Here is a 23386-nt window from a genome sequence, read left to right as displayed (position 1 = left end):
TTTTAAATCTGTCGCTTCTCTACCCTCTACCTTCATCAAAAGATTTAAAAAAATGTAAATAAAAAGATCCTTTACTTGATATAAAAAAAAAAGGCAGAAGGATTCAGATTTTTCCAAAGATGGATAAACTGGAACTTGGAAGGAAAAACTGAAGTTAACTTTGGCCACCATGTGAAGTAACTTTTCAAATTGGTCTCAAGACTTAATTCTTCAGAAGCAGTTCTTTTTTAAACATCTCAGTATTAACCTGACACAAATTAGCTACAAAAAGAATCATGTCAAAGTTTAAAATACCAAGATAGAGTTTTGACTCAAGTGGTGGAATTGTTTCACTGTTTATACATATTGAGGTACATGATTTTGGACACTGATTAGTTAAAATTGGAAAGTACACTAATTACAATTTTTTGTAATAAAAGGTAAAGTGGTGTGTGGGGTTTTGCTTTACTTGATGGAGCATGTTATTGGTGATTTTGACTTACTGTAATAAAACCTAAACATTTTAGTTTCTTTTATACAGATGTGATATATGTATACACAGAAAAAGGAAACATTTTGCTAAACTTTAATCTAAATTAAAATGATAGATATGAGGAGCAATATGTGTTTGAGAGCATTCACTCTCTTTTCAGGATGTCTTAGTCTGAATCTCAGATCTGCTATTGACTAGCTGGGAGTCCTGGATCATGTTATTTAAACCCAGTTTCCTCATCTAGAAGGTAAGGGTAATACAAGTATTTACTTCTTAGATGTTGTGAAGATTAAGTGGGTTATATTATGCAAGGACACTAGAATAGTGCCTTAGAATAGCTAGCACTCATTAAAAAATGTTAGCTATTATTTGCGATAGATTAATGTGTTCAATAAACCTATAAAATTTTTTAGAAAATGTACCATATTATAGATGTGTTGGCTTTACCTTAGGGAGGCAACTCTATTTTAGTATTTTTTCCATGAGGAAAAATACCTTTTCTCTATACATTAGAAAAGAACGAAAGATTCAGATTTATGGGCATGCCTGGCTTTGCAGATTGCATTTCAAGGCCAGACTATGTAGCATACCTTTATAGAAAAGATAAATCACTAAAATGTCTTTCATTCAACAGACAGGTATAGTCCATAGGAAAGATGAAAAGAGTTTTCCTGAGATAACAGTGAAAGTAAAAGGACAAATGCATGTAGTTCAGTCATTCCATTCAGAATGTTCCTGATATCATACTCACAATTTTGGTCAAAGACTGACCAGTTAATGATGTTGTAAACCTGACTGAAATGAGTTGAGATTTATTTAGAAGGGATGTAAGCAAGTTAAAACATCTTCAATTTTCACTTCCTTATAATTCAAGTTATGTTCATTGAATATACTTCACTAAACAAATGAAATGTGTAATAATAATATTAATATAAATGGTATTTATTTCCCATATCAAAGAGTGTTTCCCTTTTGCCATCAGACAGCTTACTTTATACACTAATGTGGCAAAGTGTTCCAAAAATTTTTTTTCTTCAAGGTTTAAACAAAAGAGGGATATTAAAGAGTTATTTTGAAATAAGTGCCCACTGTGTTGGATTCTTGCTGTCAAACCAAAAAACACCACATATTTTAGCTTGTCATCATGGTGAACAATGTCACTTCTGACATATTACAGCTCTTCCTGATAACAGCTTCCTCTCCTGTCTCTCCCACTAGTCTAATCTTTGATCTAATTAAGAACACAGCCCCTCCTGAATTCACTTCCTTATCCAACCTGGACTGTTCTTACCAGACCCCTCAATTCCCGCACCCTCTTGGATATGTACTACTCATAAACTTTCCAATATTCTACTCCTGCTTGCCTGCTTTCCTACCTGGCCACTGAGCGTTGCTAGAGAAAATTGTATATCCATGCTGACTGGCACCATTCTAAATTTGTGTTTTCTGCCTTTTAGTAATTCAGGACTACTTGGCAGATCTCTTAATAGTGCTTACTTAGATCTATTTACAATTCCCAACTGGGGAATGTTCAAGTGTTCCAAGCTTCCATTCCATTAGATTCTTCAAACCCTATTCTCTACCTGTGGATCTTCCTTTGAGCAGAAAACTATTTGCCTCCACACTTGTAGAGGGATATAATAGCTCTCATCTGGACTCTTGAAGTAGTTTTTCTACCTGGTCTCCCTATCACGTGCATTCTCTTACACCAGTACATCTTCTATACTGCCATGAGAGTGACCTTTCTGAAACTTATGTTTGATTACATCACCTTCCTACGGAGATCTCCAAAGATTCTCCACCATGCCTTTTGGGATACAATCCAAATTTCTGGGCATGGAATACCAGGACCGTTATAATTTAGTTCTTCCATAATTTTTGTCTCATCTCTACTCATCTATACTATATGCCATATTTCTCTAAATCATTCTTTGTTTTTCTTCATTTCTGTCTTTGCTGATCCCATCAAGACATCGTAAGTGCTGCTGTGGAAGTTAACATGTGCCATCTTTTAAAAAGTTCAATATACTGTATTGTTACATGTGGATGTCCTTCTCTCCTATTAGATGGCAAACTTACTGATTCTTTGATTTAAAATTTTTTTCTCTTGCACTTAGCAGAGTAGGTACTCAGGAAATTGTGGTTGTTTCATAAATATTCTTACATTGAATTAAATCACTAAAATAGTTTTAATTTAATGTATAAGTATATGACATGCAAGCTGAATATTGAATAAAGTGTTCTATTAAACAACCAGGTAAAATGATTTAGCTCACTAGAGCTTCCATTTTTGTAAGATCTACCTCAAGTCTTTGATGTGAACTATGTGGAAGAGGGGGAAACCTTAGGAAAATAGGCCACTGAGGTCAAAGAATGCTATTTATGGCATTGCTATGTCAGAGAAGAATGATCTAGACCTTATATGAAGTGATAGCCTAACCACTGCTAAAGGGTGTTTTCTTTGAATGACCTAGATTGTCAAGTTATTCACATGTCATTCATATTCAGAGTAGATGAGGTGAGTTAAAATCTTACTAAGACTTAGGATGAGCTTTCAATTATAAATATAGCTTATAATTACATTCTCAAAAGGTCCTCTGTTGATAGAGGCTGATTAGTAGGAACTACTGCATAAAAATCTCATCACCTTGCTACCTTCGAGAGATGTTGGAAGGGGCTGCAACCAAATTATCAAAGTATCAGTTTACTGCTTTGTTCAAAACTTAGTCCTTTAAGAAGACTTTGTATCACTAGGTTTCAATACCACATGGATCAGGCAAAATAGATGCCATTATAACATAACTACTCATTACTATTTTAACACTTAAAAATGCCATGTTATCTATTCATCTCTATATTTCTGGTGAAATATTGAAAAATAAACAGATAAATAGCCAAAATTTACCCAAATATTTCAATGACTCACTCATTTGTTAATTTCTTTTTTAACTTTTAGAATATATCATGCTTTTATTTTAACAATCTTTTTAGAAAACCTAGTTGAGATTGTTTAAATTCATTTAGAATTAAGTGAATTCTAAATGAATAAAAAGCATTCTCCAACCCTTAAAAAGATCTGATTTCTTATAGTATCACTGGATCAATTAAATGGCTTTTCTAAAGATTCAGTCATCTCATTAGAAACAATGATAACATAGGAATCAGTATTCTACCTTTCTCAAATCTAATGGCTTATATCACTCATACTTTCATTTTATTGGGCAATAACCACTTCAGTTATGATCTATTGGAGGTAATATACAAGCATGTCAGATATCTGAAATCTAACACAAGTTCTGGTTTTAGTAATTGATCAATGAATAGAATAAAAGTTTGGTTGGGGAGATAAATTAATACATCATAATTCTACTTAACTTGGAAATGAATGGAATAAGCCATGATGGAAAACTTAAGGGCAGTCTATTCCTTTTCACATCAGAAAAGGATTCTAGATTGCTCCTATTCTTTAACCATAAGAATTATAACTTCATAGGCACAATTCTCATCACTTTAATGCCACTAAACTCAAATTCAAATACAATAAAATGTTCTTGAGTGTTTAGTCATTAGTCAGATATATGACCTGTTAAAAACACCCAGTTTATGACTGCTTTTATGATTCACCTTTGGGATGATAACCAAGCTCTGCTTAGCAGGCTTTTGATTGTCAAGTAAAACAAACTGCATTATGTCTTTTCCCCTTCTTTTTCTTTTTTAAAAAACTTAAGACACAGTGTGAAACAGAATAGTTCTGCATTCTGTGAAAATAGTTTAACTGGCTTAAAGCCCCTCGTTTGATGTCAATTATGTATCTCAATAAACTAAAAAGATAGTTCTGAATATCAGTAATGCATAGGACTTCCTTATATATTTCAGAAACTGAAGACTGACTTGAAGTTGCCAGCAGAAATATTACTGATGCTTGAACAGTGAGTCACTCATTAATTTGACTGTCTCATTATAGTTGTTGGGTATACATATTAAACTCTAAAAGCCCAAAAGTCATTTATCAACTCACTGCTCAAAGTAATAGATGGAATTGCTAAATTTTAGCTGGAATTATAGAATAATTATTCCACTCTCTTTTTTATTCTCCATATTGTAATTGACCAGAAACCAATTTTTGGACACCTGTGTCCTTCTTCTTCCAACAGTATACAGTATTTTGCAAGCTATAAATCCCCCAAATAGTTTCATTTAGCATCTATTTAATCTTGGCTCCATGACAATGAAGTATATACTATAAACCTTGTTTAATACACATGTGCTTAGTGAACTACAGCAAAGTAATTTTCAAAGGGCTAAATCTGGTTCGTTTGTTTTTTAATTTTTAGCATCAGCTATGTTAATTATTCAGATGAGAGAGGTATATCACTGGCTACGTGTGAAAAATCTCAAGGAACATGGACAAGGTAGCTCAATACCATTTTTCATTAAACCACATATTATGAAATCTTACCATGTATTCTCTAAAAATCATAATAAAAGAGATCACCTTCAAGAAATATCTTTGTCTGTTATACATATGCAGCACATGTCTAGCCCTGGATACATTATAACAACATAATTTAATAAAAGAAGAACGAAAAGGTCACCCCATAAATTGTTTAGAGCAGAAACTGGTAGTAAAGTTTTTTAACTACCAAGACATTACTATTTTATATAAACAGGCTTAACATGAAGCGGTCTTAATGCAACTTGTTTCTATAATTTGAAGCTACAATTGATAGGGGACGTGAGCTGAGTTACAGTATAGAAATACTAGTTCTTAGGAACCACTGAATGCAACTGACCAAGGAATATGGCTGATCAGGTATAGGACTCCAGTCCAAAAAAAGAAGTTATTAGAAATCTTTGGTATTCTTATTTCCTTACTCTTATTAGATTCTACAAGCAGCCAATGTCTGTATGGTTTTAATACTCTACCTTGGCACATTCTGGTATTGACTGAGAGATACAAGAACAAAGGGTTAAAAATCTTGCAAACTGTCCTAATGAAGTAACCTAATTTTTATAGCTCCAGTTTTCCAATTATTTGAATTAAAAAAAAAAAACCTGATGGATCAGTTTCTATGAAATCTTCTGAAAATAAAAAGATATAAAACCATATAACCTGAGCTCCAATATTTTTTGCTTGTCACCAATATACTAACTATAGGATTTAACTCATTAAAAATGAGATTAATACTTGTAAGTAATCGTTGAGTACATTAAAAACCTGATAATTCCATGTCTCAAAAATATAAAGAAATGAGTAAAATCTATTTGGACTCTTAACACTGAACAACAGGGAACTGGCATCTAGACCTGAAGGGAACTAGAAGAAGTTTTTGTTTTTGTTTTTTTCTAGTGGTGAGGAGAGAAAACATATAGTTGGATATGGTCCTTACATGGTAAGAAATATGGTTTTGAAACTTTAGAAAGACAAATATAAATTTGGACTCATCAGTAGTTTTAGAAAATTAAATTCTAGTCATACAAACACAAACTATCCCAATGAAAGAGGGTAAGGAAATGCAAATGAAGTGAAGATAGTTACAGGGAGATTCCTTAGAAAAAGCTTTAGTTTAAGGAGGATTTCTATGAAAGATGGAAGAAGAGGCTACTAGAAATGAACAAGTGGAAAATAATATCAATTGCTTGAAAGAAGAGTGCCAGGAAACCAAGTGTTCAGCTGAGGCTTGTAAAAATGCTGAAGAAAGAGCTTTAAAAATTTTTTTTAAAGGAAAAATAATGACAAAAAGTAGAAGCATATGGCTTCAATGATATTTCTCCTGCAAGAAGTCTTCACACTAGGAAATTAAAAGACATGCTTCTTGAGATAAGGGACTAATAAGATCCACTTTGTGGTCTCTTTGAACTAGCAGAATAATTTTAGGACTGAATGAACCTTTTGGAAATTATCTTAGGACCACTATCAGAATGCCCTGAGACTTCCGTTTAAGGAGAGAGTTCTCTTATCCAAACAAAAGCCAGCATGGGTTGTACGGAGAACACAATGATAAATCTGATATAGATACACAGTAAAGTGTTAGAACAGACTATTATTGGGAGGAGTTTCATTTTTAAATTTTAATCAAAGGACCAATATGTATTCAATAAAAATGAAGCATTTTAAACTGTTTTTTTCCCCCATGGACAGTATCTCTAGGTTGGGAGACAAGAGGAAAGCCAAGGGCACTGTGCCATACATATGATGAAATTTTGCATGCTGTCCTTGTGAATAAAATGCTATAATATGGACTGCATAAAGATTATGAATGACTGAATGAGTTTAATGTATGAAATTTCAGATTAAATGCTTCGCAGCTCTGTCCCTGCTCCTTTTTTCTTTAAAATGTTTTCTTTAAAAATGTTCTTCAATGAAGCAGTTAAAAACATAGAAAGGATACTTAGAACCTTGGTGAGTTATTCAACAATAGGAGGGAATATTAATATCACAGATTCAGAGGTGGCAGCTTCTGCTCTGAGTTCAAACTTTCTTAATAGGACTGAACAATGCTGGATAAAAAGCTGAGAACTTAAAACTTAAACAGAAATAAATATAAATAGTTGCATTTAGGTTAAGAAATAAATAAGTGTGAGATATTTGATAACATAAAAGCATCATATGAGTCAACAGTGAGTAGGTTAAAACTAATGTAATCATGTCCACAAAAATATGGTATCCAATCACTGTAACAGTTCCAGTTCACTTGGCATGGGGACACGATAAAGAAACAAAGCGTACAGGTGTGGGTAACCAGGATAGTAAGTTGTCTGTTAGTCATGTCATAGGCTACAAAGTTAAGCTGATTACATGCATTCAGCTCAGAGATGAGAACGCAAACTATGTTTGATAACACAATTCCACTGTATAGCTTTGAACATGTACATTGTGCAGAGCACATAACAGAACAAAGGTGAGGCCCTTATGCTGAAGAGAAACATAAAACCTTAGAGTGAGAAGAAGCCATCAGGTTCAACAGTCCTGCTAGCTCAGGGAGCCCTGTCTGGTAGCTGGTTTTCAGTTCCTTCTTAAACACTGAGTAACGGGAAGCCCTCTAAACTGACAAAGAACAGTTATTTCACTCATGGGTAAATGCAATCACTGGAATGCTTCCCCCGAATCAATCTAAAAATCAGCCTCCCTGTACCTATTATGTCCTCTGGAATTTCAACGACTATCTCATACCTCTTCTGCATGTCAGTCTCTCAAATACTTGCTCTGTATTTTTCTAATTTGCAATGTCAAGATCCGTAATGAGTAGGAAATTTATAAGAAATCAGCTTTTGTATCAATATAAGGAAGAACTCTTAAACTAGAGCTGTCCAACATGGAATGCCCTGTCTTTGGGGGCAGTAAGCTATAAGTTTCTAAAATATTCAAGCAGAGTCTCAACAAAAATTCTTCAAGTGAATAAAAGGACAAATACTTAAAACTCTAAGTTCTGTGGTGAGATGGCTAATTATTATGCATATTTACATACAGCATGGCACATGTTATATTCCTCCTCCAATAAAAAACAATTTCTCTATTATTAAATGAATTCTTTACCTTAATGTATATCATTTAAAATGGGTTCTATAGTATTTACCAGAAAGATATCACTCAGTTACACAAACAAACAAAAAAAAGGTGTTATACATTTAAAGAAGATTTCAAAATTAAGTTCACTTAATTTTTCAGCAAAGATGTTCAACATTGGTACAGAATTATTTTTGGAATGGTAAACATCTTTCTTACCTCCAGTGTTGAGGCACAATCCTTCTAATTAGGTTAATAAAAGATCATCATGAGCCTTAGAACCACAAGGCTAAATCAAGAGATGGCTGCCCAGCAACTACATAGGGTATAAGAAGACAATAGAGTGCAAAGTGAGGGGCGGGGCTTGCTGCCAGGGTTGGCAATGGGTGGTACTGAAGCCCAGATTCCAAGTTGTCCCTCCTCCCTGTTCTTTTTAGAAAAGGAAAGAAAACCCCCGTGTGTTGGCATTGTTAAAGAACAAGGAGAAAACAGCAGAGATGCTAGGGGAAAAAAGGTAAAGTTTAAGTTCAGTGATATTGAAGTTATGGGCTATTTTTCTCTCACTAAGAATCCTAAAGTGAATGACTGCTTTAAAATATCTATTTCACAAGGTTACAGAATAGACTCTCAGTTAGGTCAACAACAACAATATTTAAGGAAAAAATTAAGCTAAAGGAACCAATAAAGTCATGGATAAGAAAATTTCAAGGTCTTAAATGAATGGATCTTAAGTATTAAGTCAATAAATTCTATAGATGATTTACTGAGAGAAATAGCACAATAAATATATCAGATTCAAAATCATGGAAGATATGGTATTACACATGTGGAAGGAAGTAAAAAACTGTTTAAAATGTTAAAGTTCAAATTTCCCTAAGTAGACATTAAAAACAGTATAATTTTCCATATTTGGTACTCTGCTAACATTAATAGGTTTTTCTGACAATCAAATACTGTATTAGTTGTACTATAAAATTAGGAAGCATCTTCTCAGTCACCAAAGAAATATTCATTTGTGGTCAGCATAGTATTATTTCAGTGTGATACTATATGTCAGTATAATATTACGGCCTGTATATTATATTGACCATAGATTAATACTTCTTTGATGAATGAGAAAATACTTCCTAATTTCAGAGAAATCAATGGAGATTTTTATTTATTATTTATTTATTTACTTACTTATCTATTTATTTTTACTTATTTTTCACTCACTAGATTACCAATTTATATAAAAAGTTATTAAAGGATATGAACCAATTGCCAGATACATAGGGTGAGGTCCCAAACAAAGGAGGTTTTGTCCTCGTGGAGCTTAAAGTCCAGCAGAGTGGCCACGGAACCAATGTGGAAACTCCAAAAAAGGGTCCAATGGAGAGTTTAGACATCTGATTTGAGTTAATCAGTATATCCGAGTAACCAGAACATATTTTCCCCAACTATATTGTTTAAGGAATGAGTGAAATCAGAAATAGCTCTAAAAGTAATCTCATCTGATTTTAAACAGTTTTATAAATTTTGCACAAGTGATAAACACCTTAAAATGAACACAGAGTATCTTGTGCTACCTCTCAAAGAATCATTTTAATAATATTATCAATTGGTTACTAGGGGAAATTATTGGTATAAGCAAAGAGGATGCATGTTTTGAATTATTTGCTCTGTATCATGTTATCAGAAAGATCTTTCTTATTTTTCAAAGATAATTTACAAATTCTTGTTGTAAAGTAGATTTATGGAAGAGCCAGATATACTCTTAACATATTACCTGGCATGTAGTAAACAAACAATAAGTGTCTGTTGAATGAATGAATACATGCTTAGAACTAATTAGACTATATACTGATATAGCAAATTCAAAGTACAATATGGAGGCTCAGTTTACATCTTAGTAGGCTAAATAAATTTAGAAATTGAAATATTAGGGAATGACTAAGAATGTTAAAGAATTTATAAGTGTGAAAATGAATCCATGAGTTTAATAACTGTCACTTTTATTTTCAACTATTCTACAATTTCTGTGAAATAACCTAGAAAGTTGATTTTATTGGCATACTCCATGTTTGTAATAGAAACAAACATATATGAAATTTTCTTATTACATACCTGAGACAAGAATCTTTTAGAAGTTTTCAAGGATGAGGTTTAAATATTAAAATAATTTTAATGACCAACTCTCACTTATATATTTAAAATATATAGTAATAGGTACTTTTTTCTTATTGGATGACATATTAATGTATTTTTGCATTAAAGGAAAAATTTCAGAGTGTAATAGATTGAGCTATTAAGACCAAATATTAGGGCTCAGGTGCCTATGGCTAAACATAAGAAAGTCTATGAGACCAGAAGAATGGAACTAGTGAGAACAACGGAAAAAGGAAGTAATGGAGATGGTTTAGTAGACAGTTTAAAGCCAAAGCCACAGGTAAAAAACTCTGACCACCAGACACCCATCTCTGAGTTCTACATCCTGGCTTCTGAAGGCTAGACTTGCTATGTTTTTTAGCCACTTGGCTCTGGCTTAGCTGTTTTCATCACAGAGCTTTGGGGTAAGCTGACATTATTGGAAGATTCCCATAAAGAAGGGCGGGCAAAAGTGATCCAGAACTAAAGGCATTAGGCAGGTAGGCAAGGAGCTTCTGACACATGAGTATGAGTGTGTGTGTGGGGAGTGTAGGTGTTCATTTATAGCCGTTGTCATTTCTTTCCTCTCACATTTCTCCCTCTACCATTTTTGAAATGGTCAACAGGTAACTGCTGCTGTTTTCTAGGGTGGTATATGCTGGGACTGGGGCTGGGTTCTGAGGTTAGTGATCTCACGAGACTGCTGCTTATACTATGAACTAAGGTTACAATATGAAAATTTCTGAGGCAATTCTCTTACTGAAAGCCAACTAAATCATACTTCACCTCTCTACTTGCATTGAGTATCAGGAAAAAGATACATGAAAAAAACAAATTAATACAAGAATTTTTAAAGCCTTAACTTTTAACAAAAGTTACCTCTGAAGACTAAGAAGGAGAGAAGGTTGCTTTTTACTTTCATCATCATTTTATGTATGTATGTATGTATGTATGTATGTATGTATGTATGTATTTGGCAAGTTTGGCAATAAGCAAGTTACTACTTTTCAGTTAAGTAATAAAAACATGTATGGAAATTTAAAAACTTCTAAAGTGTATTTTATGGTGCAATGCTATTACGTCTTAATCTACTATCTTCCAGTAGTTGGTAACCATAGGAGGAAGATTTCATATGTAGAGGGAGAAAAAGGAGACTCCTTTATGACAGGGTCTCATAAAATAAGCTAGAAGTAACTCCACTGAGAAACTGGCCACCACTGATCTGAAGAAACTGTTCTGCTTTTTTTGATGTGTGAAAATAGTAACAAGTAGCAGTGTGGTTGAAACTACTTATCTTTCTTGGTAAAACAAATTGTAAATCATATCTTACCTATACTGGTGAGGGGCTGTCATCCTTCTATGTGAGCTTTAATTCTTATCTGTCCACATCTTCTGCTGGTATGACGCTGCAACATCTAGAATTCATTCTTCCACCATTTGAATCTGGCTTTATTACTTACTATAACACATCTGAGACTATTTTCCTGGCTGATGCAGGCTATTGGTTATTCACTAAACTACAAGTTGCAATTTCAACATGTTTTACAAATGAATTAGGATGAAGCTAGGTGGTGGGTGACTTCTGAGGGGGCTGATCTTCCTTCTATAGGCAGCAGATTTTGGTAGGAAAATCATCTGTCTAGGGGTGCTGGAAGAACTGCTTATCTCACATGTCATATTCTTGCAGCCTTCATCTTTGAAATGGGAGGAAAATAGGAAGAGAATGGATTCAGCATAGAGAAAGTGACTATAAATCAGTCATAAAATAAACAGCAGTAAATCTAGGTATTAGTATCCTAGCTTTGTGGTGCCCAGCATGAAGAAGGTATGCTGAATAAATGCAGTCCTGTCCTTCCCTTTATAAAATACCCAAAATGAAGAATATTGCAATGTTTTGATTCCTGTCTCATGTCACATAATAAATAAAACAATAACCTTAGTTTTAACTACTATATAATAAAATGGAAAAGAATTGGTGATAAAAGGGTTTAGATTATTCATTCATTCACTCATTCATTCATCCAATAGTGCCTGGCCTATTATGGGCCATATACTCTTTTAGGCACTGGGTGTACAAGACAGGAATAAAATCCCTGCTCTTAAGAAACTTATACTCTGGTGGGTAGAGATGGAAAATAAATCAGTGAACAATATTTGATATTGTACTCATAGTGATAAAGCTGTGAAGAATATAAAACAGAGTAACATACCCAAGGATGAGTGGTGATGGTATGCTGGGGAAGGGCATCTGGGTCAGATTGGGTTTTCAGGGTAGGACTCTCTGAGGGGAAAATATGTGAACCCAAATGGAAAGATCTATAAACACATGTTTCAGTAAACATATATAAGGTTATTGCTATTTGGAATACAAAGTTTCTTTTGAGTTCCCAAATGTCCAAAGTCAAAAAGGAAAGGAATAGTGAGTGATAAGAATGTGAAATGAAGGACATTTCTATTTTAGCTCCCAGAGTACAGCTAATATATTGTGTTGAGATATACAAAATTGCTGATATTTCATTATTTTGACCTACAAAAACAGCAATTCATATGGTTCAACTCAATAGCTGGAACTGTGCAAAGTTAGGTCATGTAGTCAGATAAATGTTATTTAGTGAGGTTTGCCAAGACTAATTCACTATTTAAGTATTGTAATTGCCCTCTTTGTCTAAATCCAAATCTGCAATGAAATCTACATAAATTATATACTTATAAAACTTTTATTGGATAACCTTACAGTGTGTCACAAATGGAAACTAAGTACTTTCTGGCATTACCTCATTTGATCCTCATACAACCTCCAAAGGTAGGTACTGTTACCACATCAGTTAACAATGGAGACACTGAGGTCTAGAGGTGATAAATAACTTCATCAGTCACACCACTTGGAAAGCGGTAGTCTGACAAAGCAAGGATGTGAATCGAGGAATGTCTCCGGAGACTGTATTCTAATCTCTGACCACTTAGTGCTTATAGGAAAACATGATTATTCATTTCAAAAATCAATAATTATACCTAATTTGCTATATTTTCAGGGCTATATAGTATTTATTCCCTTTCTGATATCTAACATTTCATTAGGGCCAAGATTTTTAATGATGTGATGTGATCTGGGGTGTGTGTTTGCATATATACATTGAAAGAGTGAAACACTGATTGAACAAATATATTGAGGATATACACAATAGTAGAGAGGCTCACGTAGATAGTAATGTTAAGCAGTTTGGCACATTTCTTTTCTTTATGATCTTACAAACAAATCAAGGTTAGTCTAAACTACTCATAGTCATTCCATTTGCCCTGCCATTTAGGCATGGCCTGTGATGCAACATTGGCCAATGAAATCTGGGGCTAAGTCTACTGGAACAATCCAGGGAGTTTTCTTTGATTTTACAAAAAGGACTAAGAATATGACCTAGTCTTCGGCTCTTTGGATGCTATCTTATAAGAAGTGATGCTTGGAGCTGCTGGCATTACAGAAAAACTAACTAAATCCTGATACTGCAGAGCCATGAAATTTATACCAGAACAACCCAACCTCTGAAGTTCCTGTAAGTTAAGATAATTAACTTTTCCTCATTATTTAGGCCAAAAACCGAGGGAGGTGTGATTAAAAATTCAACCTATAACCAGTATCAGAATTATAGCTACATTCTACTTTCTATCCAATCTTTAGTGTTTTATGTCTCCCTAATAGTCTTTCTTCAAAATCAGACAATAAGGCAGTAAGAGAATATTTGTTTACTACTTTCCAGATATACTTGTTACATAACCAGCCAAGAATGTTGTCCTTAAACTTCACAAAAGTGACATATTTAAGGTTCTCTGCTATTCCTTCTCTGACTTCAGTGCATGTCTTTTTATTCACATTGCTTATATATCTTTTCCATCTATTCTCCTTAGACCTGAACTATAATTTAAGATATTATTGATGATTATGCTCTTCTAAATTATTTGTGTTTGAGCATAAGTTATCTTGACAATAAATAAAACAGTACAAAGTGCTGTCACATTTTTCTTTGTTTTCAACTTGCTCCTTTTTTTCCTTTAACACATTTTGTATTCTGGGAATATCTTCCCCTTGCCCACACACTTCCTACCTGAATGTTCTTAAAAATAAAATTCATGGCTTTTAGAAACTCTTCAGGAAATTACTCTAGGACCCTTAAAATGATTGAAGAGGATTAATCTATCTTCTGCACGATATTGGTAGTCATTATCTTGCCTCTCTGCCTAGATAATTTAAGATACTAGGCCACTGAGCTGCATATTTTGTGCAGCTCTTAAGTTACCAACGGTGTGCAAAAGATGGTAGATTTTAAAAAATAACTTCAAAACACATTTCTTGGCAGATCGCATTTTGAAATTATCAATAAGTATCTTGGCCAGATAACCTGATGCATATTGTAGCTATTAGGTGACATTTTAGCCACCCCATCTGCAGCCTCCTAAAAAAACCCCTAGGTTTTGCTTTAGATTTGTAAGACCAAGCAAATAAAGGTGTAAATTAAGTAAGAATACTGATAGGCTATCTCTAAGACAATGAAAAAGAGCACATTGTAACTTCATTGAGTACGTGGAGGCAACAAGAATGTCTGCCAAAAGGGAAATCAGCAGGATTAAGGGATAAAGCTTTCAAAAACCTCATCTAAATTGCCTAGCATGGCAAAGGAAAGAGCTATTAGAAGCAGAACTTCAAGCTGCATTAACCAAAACCATATTTTAGTCTTACGGCTGATGATTTCTAAATAAAGAATAAATACAATATCTTTATATTTTGTCCCACACTTTTCATGATCTACACTCCTTGAAAGTTGCATAGGCTGACATAATTTATAATTTAATTTCACTGAGGTATTATTATAAGGCTCATACCTCAGTAAGCTTCGAAACTGCTAATTGGGATAATAGGAAATTACTTGTCTTCTCCCAAATGCCAGTGAAGTAGGTCAGGATAATTAACATGCAAGCTGACTTTTCAGTCAAAGGAAAACAAGACAGGTCTCATCTGTGTACTTTCAGTATCATCCATTTTAGACCCAAATGAGTTCAGCCTGAGAAAAATCACAGTATGACTCAGTTAAATAACAGAATTTCAAAATAAGACAAAAGGTAGTTCAGCCATGAGAACATAGATTGAAGTATGCTCAAAAGAAGACCAAATTTACACCTCATATGCAGGGCCAAATTGCACATGTACAAAGAAAGTGAAAAAACATCTATGTCACAGATTTAGGTACATCTTGCTCCCTAGAGTGCTCTATAAACTCATAAGCACTATATACAATATAGATATCATGAAAGGGGTTTGGTTGATGACATAATTCTTCACCCTTAAAGCAGGAGATAGGCTATATTTTCATATTTTCTCCCACTGTTCCATCTGTTCACATGCCTGATACTTCCTATTTTTAATTTCTTGGCAAACTGAGAATAATGTTTGAAGCTACAGACGTGAAACTTATTTCCTCTACAGGTCTGTACCTGATTAGCAAAAATTCATTTTAGTAGGTCACACTGCATGCTGGCCTTGAGCAGGACACACAGTAACACACTGCTGCCAGACTTTGATTCTAACAAGTACGGCAGCCTGCTGACCCGAGCAGCAGCATGGGGAGCGCTCCGTGTCGAGGGCACTCTGTAAGCCTGGGGCTGATGGGATAGCCACAGCTTCCTACCCGTGTGTAACTTTTGCTCTGTTGACATAACACCAAGAAGCTTGATTTGAATAAGCAGCCTGGAATACTTATCCCTAATGGCCAACAGGGCAGTCATGAACAAGACACGCCTTCATTAGACCTTCAAGATTCTTTTGAAAACACTGATTTTAGAGCTGATGTTTCCAAAATGAAGTGTTCATCAAATTGCACATTCCTAAATATTAGAAACAGTAATGCAGAAAACCCATCATTAGGAAGGCAAACATACATTCCATTAAGTAAGAAGCATCTTCTAGGCAAGCATGAAACGCACTGCTCTGTTGAGAATGGTTTAAAGGACACTAATACATCAAGTGGCAAGATTTATGGAAAAATACCCAGAAAGAAATGGGGTCCTGAAAGACAGTGCATGGCCACCATTAGTGAAACAGATCCGACTGAAACAGTGTGAACTGCCCCACAATATTGAACCATAAAGACAAAATGTGCAATACCAAGTTCACCGACATACTTCCTAGGGCTGTTCTGCCTTATCGCAATTATTCCACAAAGAGTCTGCTGAACAAGATGGAAAGTACTGAATAACTGTCCACTTGACTCACTTGGGAACCTGAAGGAAAAAGCCACCGATTTAGGAGTGTACCTGTATGGCTAAAAATACACCCAATCAACAAAACAGAAAAAACAGACACTCAAGGAAACAATAATTGAAAGCCATCTAACTAGAGATGCTCTGTGGGTTACTGGAGCCTGAAGGAAGGGCGAGTCCAGGTCCGAGGACACATGTTCTTCTTTCTAGTCCTCCCTACACAATGACCAGGAGGAACTGCTAAGTATCCAGCTTAAGTGAAAAAGACAACTTCAATGACTTCTGCCCATGGCAATGACGGAATGTGTTCTGAACAGGATTCTCTATTTCAGAGGGTTGTGCCTAATTTCAGCACAATTTATTTTAAAATAGCAGAGATGTTTGTAGAATAGAGAATAAACCTCACAAACTTAGAGCAGCTGTGCAGCACTTGAATGACAATCAAAAGGAGGTTTCTTTAGGGTTAGTTAGGTTTTAGAAAATAATTTATTAATCATCTTAAGATTAAAAATGTATTATTGTGCTTTCCAGAACTCCTACAGAGGTCTAACACAGCTCCTAGATCTTTCCTCCACAAGACACTTCAATAATCTCTAATAAATATGAATGTTGCAAGGGCTTGGCAGGTAATCACCTTTCCTGAACCAACAGTATACCTTTTATAATGCCGCTCATGGAGATCATGGCTAAAATATACTTTACATGGAAACTGCTTTAATATATGAATTTTATTATAAGCAACTCATATTTTGATAGTAGAAGAGGCTCACTGTATTTTCTTGTTAATAATCTCTGAAGTAACCTACATTTTAAATCAGCCAAGCTAGACATTGCTATGAGGTCCCTGATCTGCTGGTAACCTATAAGCTTTGAGTTGTTTTTTCAGTTGTGAAGAAGAACTTACACTAATATATCCTTTAATCAAAGTCTCATATACTCTGTGAAATGGGCTGAAGGATACAGTCTGTATTCTTTAAAAAGAGAAGTCTAATGCCCTAGTGGGACCAAACAGTAACTGTGGTTTCATCAGCACCGGCTTGGGTCACCTGCACTAACTGACCCAGACTTCATTTTGAATAAAGAGATGCAAATGATTTTATATGATTTCTTCTATATGATTTTTGGGGTATTTTACATTCAAGTCTTTTGGCCAGAGCTAGATTTTTTCTGAATAAAATAACTGAGTTATAACCTTTCCCTTAAATGAGCCTGGGTTTCTGGACTGGTGTATCACATTAGTTATAAACAGAAGTTTGATATGGCACACTGGATAAATAACTTGATAACTAGTAAACATATTCTTAATGCCAACAAGACAGAGGGTTACTTAATTGACTTGCTTCTCTCAAGAGCTGATTCACATAAACTGACTTTTGCAATCAACATACATAGCAAGAAAGTAAATGGACGCTTTTGGCAAACTGGTTTCTAGAAACAGATTCTGCTATTTGGAGTTGATAGAAACGCTGTGTAAAATTTGTTTCGGGAAAAATTCTTCGGGATTTTTCCTTTCAATCTTCTAATAGGGAAAAGGGAATTGTATGTGTGTGTGTATGTGTATTCACCTACTTATTCAATCAAGGTTCTGCTTACACCTTGCTTAAAGCATTTATAGTTTCTTAACCCAAACTCAGGGGGCAACAACTGTGGACGAAAGGGATGATGCATGCACTTGAGAAGAAAGTGGATAAGAGGAGGAAAAAACCAAATGAATACCATTAACTTTGCAAGGCAAATGGGTAATTAAAGAAAAAAATTATCTGCTCTAGTTGTGGGTGCCCTGGGATAAAGGCGTCATTATTCATCTTTCTTTCTCCCCAAGTTATTCAAGTTCTGAAAGTAGGACACCAAGGGATACCTAACTTCCTATGTAACAAGACCATTATTTTAAGAAAAAGGGGAAACAAAATTCTACTTAGTTAAAATAAGAAGTTTGAAAAGGTTAGGACTCCGTGTATACAGGCTAAGAATCTCCATCAACATACTTACTTTTGTCTCCTATGTTTTCCCCTGCTGCCTCCCCTTCCTCCTCCTCCTCCTCCTCCTCTTCCTCCACCTCTGTGGGCTGCACGTCATCCTGCGGGTCACAGGCACTAACCGGCGCATTCAGACAGCAATGGTTGAACCCGCTATCTCGAGGCAGAGTAAAACTTCGAGGCTTGCCCCCGTTTCCATTTAACACTTGCATCCTCTCGCTCTCGGCTAAGGGGTACGGCCCATAGTGATCCTGTAGGTGGCACTTCTGAGTTGGAAGGGTGGACTGCCGCCTGTGCTCTGGGGAGATGGCCACGGAGTCAGAGAAGACAGAATCCTCCAGGGGCAGAGTCTGAAGATAGTGTAATCCTGAGCTTGTCAGGGGCGTCTCGATTAAATCCTGCCAGGAGCGGCGCTGACTGGCCGTCTTGCGAATGGGGGACACCACACTGCTCCCAGTCACTTCCTGGCGAAACTCCTCATGGGAGGACTGCGACTGAGAGGTCTCTGTCGAGGAGAGCCGGCTGTGTTTTGCTTCCACATAAGGACTGGCACAACTCATCTGTGAAAAGGAGCTTCTGATCAGTCTCCACAGAAATAACAGACCACTCTTATCACCAAGGAATGTACTCAATTTTCACCAGGTAACATTTACTACTCGAGTTAATGACTAGTCAAGTTTTCAGACATATCAAAGTTAGGCCCCAGCTGACATTTTAAGAGACTCAGATGTGGATGACTGAAATGCAGCTATACTGGGTTCTCATGAAAAATCTGACATACTAATGTTAACTTTTACAACAATCAAAGTGTAAGAAAATGTGAATGTCTATGTAAGAAATATTCAGCAACTAGAAAAAAACCCCAAAGTTTTAAAATCTCTATGCATTTGAAATTCTGAAGAATTGTTGCCAAACACATATTTCCAGATTTTATGGACTTTGGGGATGAGAGCAAGGCTTTTGGATGTGAAAACAAGGTGCCTATAATGGGACAGAAAGCTTCCTCTTCTTCTCAGGTGAATGATTGCTCCTATGGTGTCAAGGAAAAGCTTTCTTATAGTCTTGTCAATTCTGTGGCACTTTCTAGAGAGTTAAAAATGTAGGATATGATTACACCCTGATGAGGATTAGTATTTGCCTTGGGCACAGGCACTTCATGTCACATAAACACAAAAGGAAAATGGAATATTTTTATCCTTGGAATTTATAGTTTGGGAATATATGTTACAGCACAGAGCACAACCAAGGAAAAGGACTGGTATCAAGTGGATGCTGTAAAAGACTTGCAGGCACCCCTACCGGGACAAGCCTTACTCGAGCTCTGTAGGCTCACAGACCAGCCCAAGCCTCCTCTTGGCAGGTGCCAGATTTGTTAAATGTGATCATCGCAAATTGGGCTGAGGTTGTGGCCAGGAACAAACAGCCTGACTAAGGTGAAAGTGCATTTGCCCCTATGGGTAAAGGAAAATTTAAGTGGCATGTTCTGTGGGCAGTTTTTCTTCCCATATGCTAATAAAAATGCAAAGAGTTTCCTTCTTGAAATTTACAAGTTGCTATGATTAAAGAGCAGTTCAGTCAAGCTGCAGTTTCTCTTCCTTCTACTTTTATAAATATTTTGAAAGAATTATTCGGACTCTGATGTTTTAGGGAAAGCGGGAAAATATGACATAAACTATATCTTGTTACTGACTTCATTATTTCATTTCTATAGTTCATCCTTGCATTCTGCTTTACTTGGTACACTGTAGCATTTATTAAGGAAATGTACATATAAGTAGGAACAATTCTGTATTTTTTTCTACTTCTCTCCCGTTTTCCTTAGGTAAGAGATATATCATCAAACATTTTAATTAAAAATGTGACTTCCCTTTTAGTCATTAGCCAAAAGTATTCATTCATTTACTTCATTTATTTATTTCAGAAATACTGAGCACTTAATAAATGAGTGCCAGTGCTGTGCTAGGCCATGGGGATGTGCAGATGAACAGAACAGGGTCCCTGTTCTCAAAAAGTTCACAGGACAGTCCAATGAGCTGTTCGCAGTCTCAAATATTGTGATTTAATATGCCTGAGCATCTGCATTTCTAAAACACTCCAGAGGTGATTCTCATGCACAGTCAAGGTTAAGAAGTGGCCTAGAATTGTATCGACATCTTACAGAGCACTTTTCTTGTTAAAAATCCCCTGGAGTAATATGGAGGTAGAATTAGGTTGGCTGTTACTGTCACCTAAATCCAGCTTCCATTTCTTATGTGGAAGACTCAGTCCCAAGATAGGCCGAATTGACTCTTAAGGCACTGCGACCATGCAATGGATTGCTTAAACTGGGACAGTATTGAGACACTTTTGGTAATTCTCATGGGAAATAGGCATAAAGTGGGATAGTACCAAGCAAACCAGAACAGTTGTTTACTCTACTAAGAGATCAAAGTACAGTCTATACACAGAGTAATTTATGTAGGTTTAAGAAGTCTTAAGAGCACCACATAAACACATACACATTAAACCAGACCTCGTGACTGTCTAAAAAGCTACATGCCAAAACATGTTCAATACAGATTTAACATTAATTTTTATGAGTTGCTACTAAAAGACGTAGGAGTGAAGTTTTTTAGTGTAGAATAGATAAGGTCAATTTATACATCTTTTCCTAAGAAAAAATTTTTTGTTGTTGATATTTCCATGAAGGCTACCCTGACACAAATGGTATGTTTTCTTATTAAAACTGGTAAGATATTTATTATGTGTAGAATCTGTGGTGACTGTTTCTCCTGATTAAATATTCTTTGTATACTTAAAATTTTCCCTCTTATTGCTTTTAGACTCCCTATTTTCTTTCCCTCTGAAAAACCCAAAGTCTGCCATGCAATTCACTAAGTATTTTTTTTTTTAACATACAAAGGGATGTTTCAGATCAAAGAATCTGATGCTATACTGAGTACATTCCTGTTGGCAACTTACGGAGGGAGGCCGTGGGTATGTATCGTAGGGGGGTGGAGGGCTGTCCTGTTTGGGTGTTGATGGAGTATCTGCTTCTTCCTTGTCACTCTCACTCCAGTAATCTGAAAATTCACACACATAGATACATCAACATTCTATTAAAAGTTTCTAGCCATTTTTTTCAGGAACACACACTACCAGCTAACAAAAGGAAGTTTAAATTCCATGCTCCCCAGCACTCCCTACCCCAGGCCCACCAACTTTTATTTTCAGCTGGGTTTTGAGGAGGAAGGAGGAGTACAATCACCTAACTCCAACCTCCTTTTAAAGCAAGCAATTACACATAGCCGCAGTTTTAAAGAGTTAAGACGCTGCATGAGCCAAATCAGGTTTAGGGTAATCTTAGATTCCAGATCAAACTACTTGAAGCTTCAATTAATGAATGATGTCACATGATATCTCTTAAAGGTATATCATTTTATCCTAAAGATGAACATTCAAAGAAGAACTATATACATTGCTGTGGATCTCTACAGATACAAACAGCTCCAAAAATAATGTTCCCAGTTCTCTTCTCTGGCTTCAGTTCACTGGTTACCTAACAATCACTGTTTCCAGAGTCATGCTGACATGATTCTCTATAACACCATACTCCCACCTCTACTTGGAAACACATGGCAAACCCTGATTCTTGCCAAATGCAAAAGGGCAAATCTGCTGATGTGGGCTGTAAGTTCCAAACTTCTAGAACTACTTAAAAGGGTAGAAAATGTAAGCCGCTAGACAAAGTGACTTGGCAGACCTCAGGCAAGAGGGAAGGGGAAAAACTCTGAGAGATATATTAGTTGAGTAAGTAAAATACAGCACAAAGGTCAATAATCAGAATCTGTTCTACTAATATCTCAACTGCCCTGTAACTGCTGGGTTAATTCTTTATGTGATTTACAGGGAAAAACCAAGAAGTGATACCCATCTGAATTTCAGATGATAAAAGAAGAGAAAAGATATCAAAACAGAAGGTTCCTTACTCTTATGAAAATCTAAATCATCAAAGAACCATCAAAAGGCTTAACTGATACTCAGATTTCGGTAAAAAATTATGGCACATATTTTTATAGGAACCCCTCTCCTCCCAGGAATTCCCATATTGTAATATTTTTATATATTTTCCTTGTAGTGCTGATTAATATTACTAAGTACAGCTAACATTTATTGAGTATTTACCATGTGTCAAATAGAGAGCAGAAGAGCTGGGATTTGAACTAAGAAATTGCCTTGCTCTAAAACTCGAAGGGTTAAGTCACCGGGACTCTTTTGTATGACTTGGTGGGAGAGTTTAATGTGACATATATTTACGATCCTTCGAGCACCCCCTCCTCCTGCTGCCCTATAACTCTGGCTATTGTGAACAGAAATTTTTTAGTAATGGAGATTATTATATTTGGGCCTCAAAATACAAGGTCTCTGAAAATTCTACTCTAATTATTCCCCTTGACTAAAAGATAAGCAAAGACTAGTTAACTTAAATTTGATATGTGGTTTTCACACTGGGTCACACCGGTGACGGGCAGTATACTAAATCTCCCCTCAAATATGAATTGACGCAGTTGCCCAGAAATAGATCCAGTAAACACTGGTGGGAAGAACATGAGCTATATACTCCGGCAAATGTAGGTTCAATGCTCAGCTGTACCAATTACCATTTCTGTGCTCTTGCGATGGTTACTTAAGCTCTCTGAGTCTGTTTTGTCATCTGTAAGTAAGAGGGGGCTAATAATAACTGCCTTTCAGAGTGTGTGAGGGGTACTAAATGAGGTAATATATTCTCAAGCACCTTGCACCTTGAAGGCACTCAGTAAATATTAGGATCCCTGATATTCTTGGGTGGATTTGTAGGTAGCATGCCAGGACAGTCTGACCCAGATCACAGGAGATAAATGCCTGGTGTTCATCTTCTTGGACATTAGCTTTTCCTTATAGCAAGTTCCAGCGACAAAAAGTACATTCTGGAGCTCTGGGGCCTGGGTTGGGTAGTTTCGTGGGAGCATGAAATACTACTGGGAAATTATTTCTGGAGGTGAAGGGACTAAGCCCCCCTCAACCTGCTCCCGAGCAGTG

At 35.8% G+C, this 23386-nt stretch overlaps 1 protein-coding gene across 5 annotated transcripts in view; it reads right to left on the bottom strand.

Annotated features, from left to right (window-relative positions):
- CNKSR2 (connector enhancer of kinase suppressor of Ras 2) overlaps positions 1 to 23386 on the bottom strand; it is a 242166-nt gene that overhangs the window by 22493 nt on the left and 196287 nt on the right. For all 5 annotated transcript variants that reach the window (XM_074360056.1, XM_074360057.1, XM_074360058.1 and 2 more), the window contains 2 exons: positions 21290 to 21390; positions 18342 to 18888 (listed from right to left, as the gene is read on the bottom strand). In XM_074360056.1, coding sequence (XP_074216157.1) covers positions 18342 to 18888; positions 21290 to 21390 — 648 coding nt within the window. The remainder of the gene's footprint in view (positions 1 to 18341; positions 18889 to 21289; positions 21391 to 23386) is intronic.

The sequence above is a fragment of the Camelus bactrianus genome, chromosome X (genome assembly GCF_048773025.1).
Source record: "Camelus bactrianus isolate YW-2024 breed Bactrian camel chromosome X, ASM4877302v1, whole genome shotgun sequence".
In the NCBI taxonomy this organism is placed as follows: Eukaryota; Metazoa; Chordata; class Mammalia; order Artiodactyla; family Camelidae; genus Camelus; species Camelus bactrianus.
The sequence above is the reverse complement of the archived record's forward strand: the minus strand, read 5'-3'. Positions and strand labels throughout refer to the sequence as shown.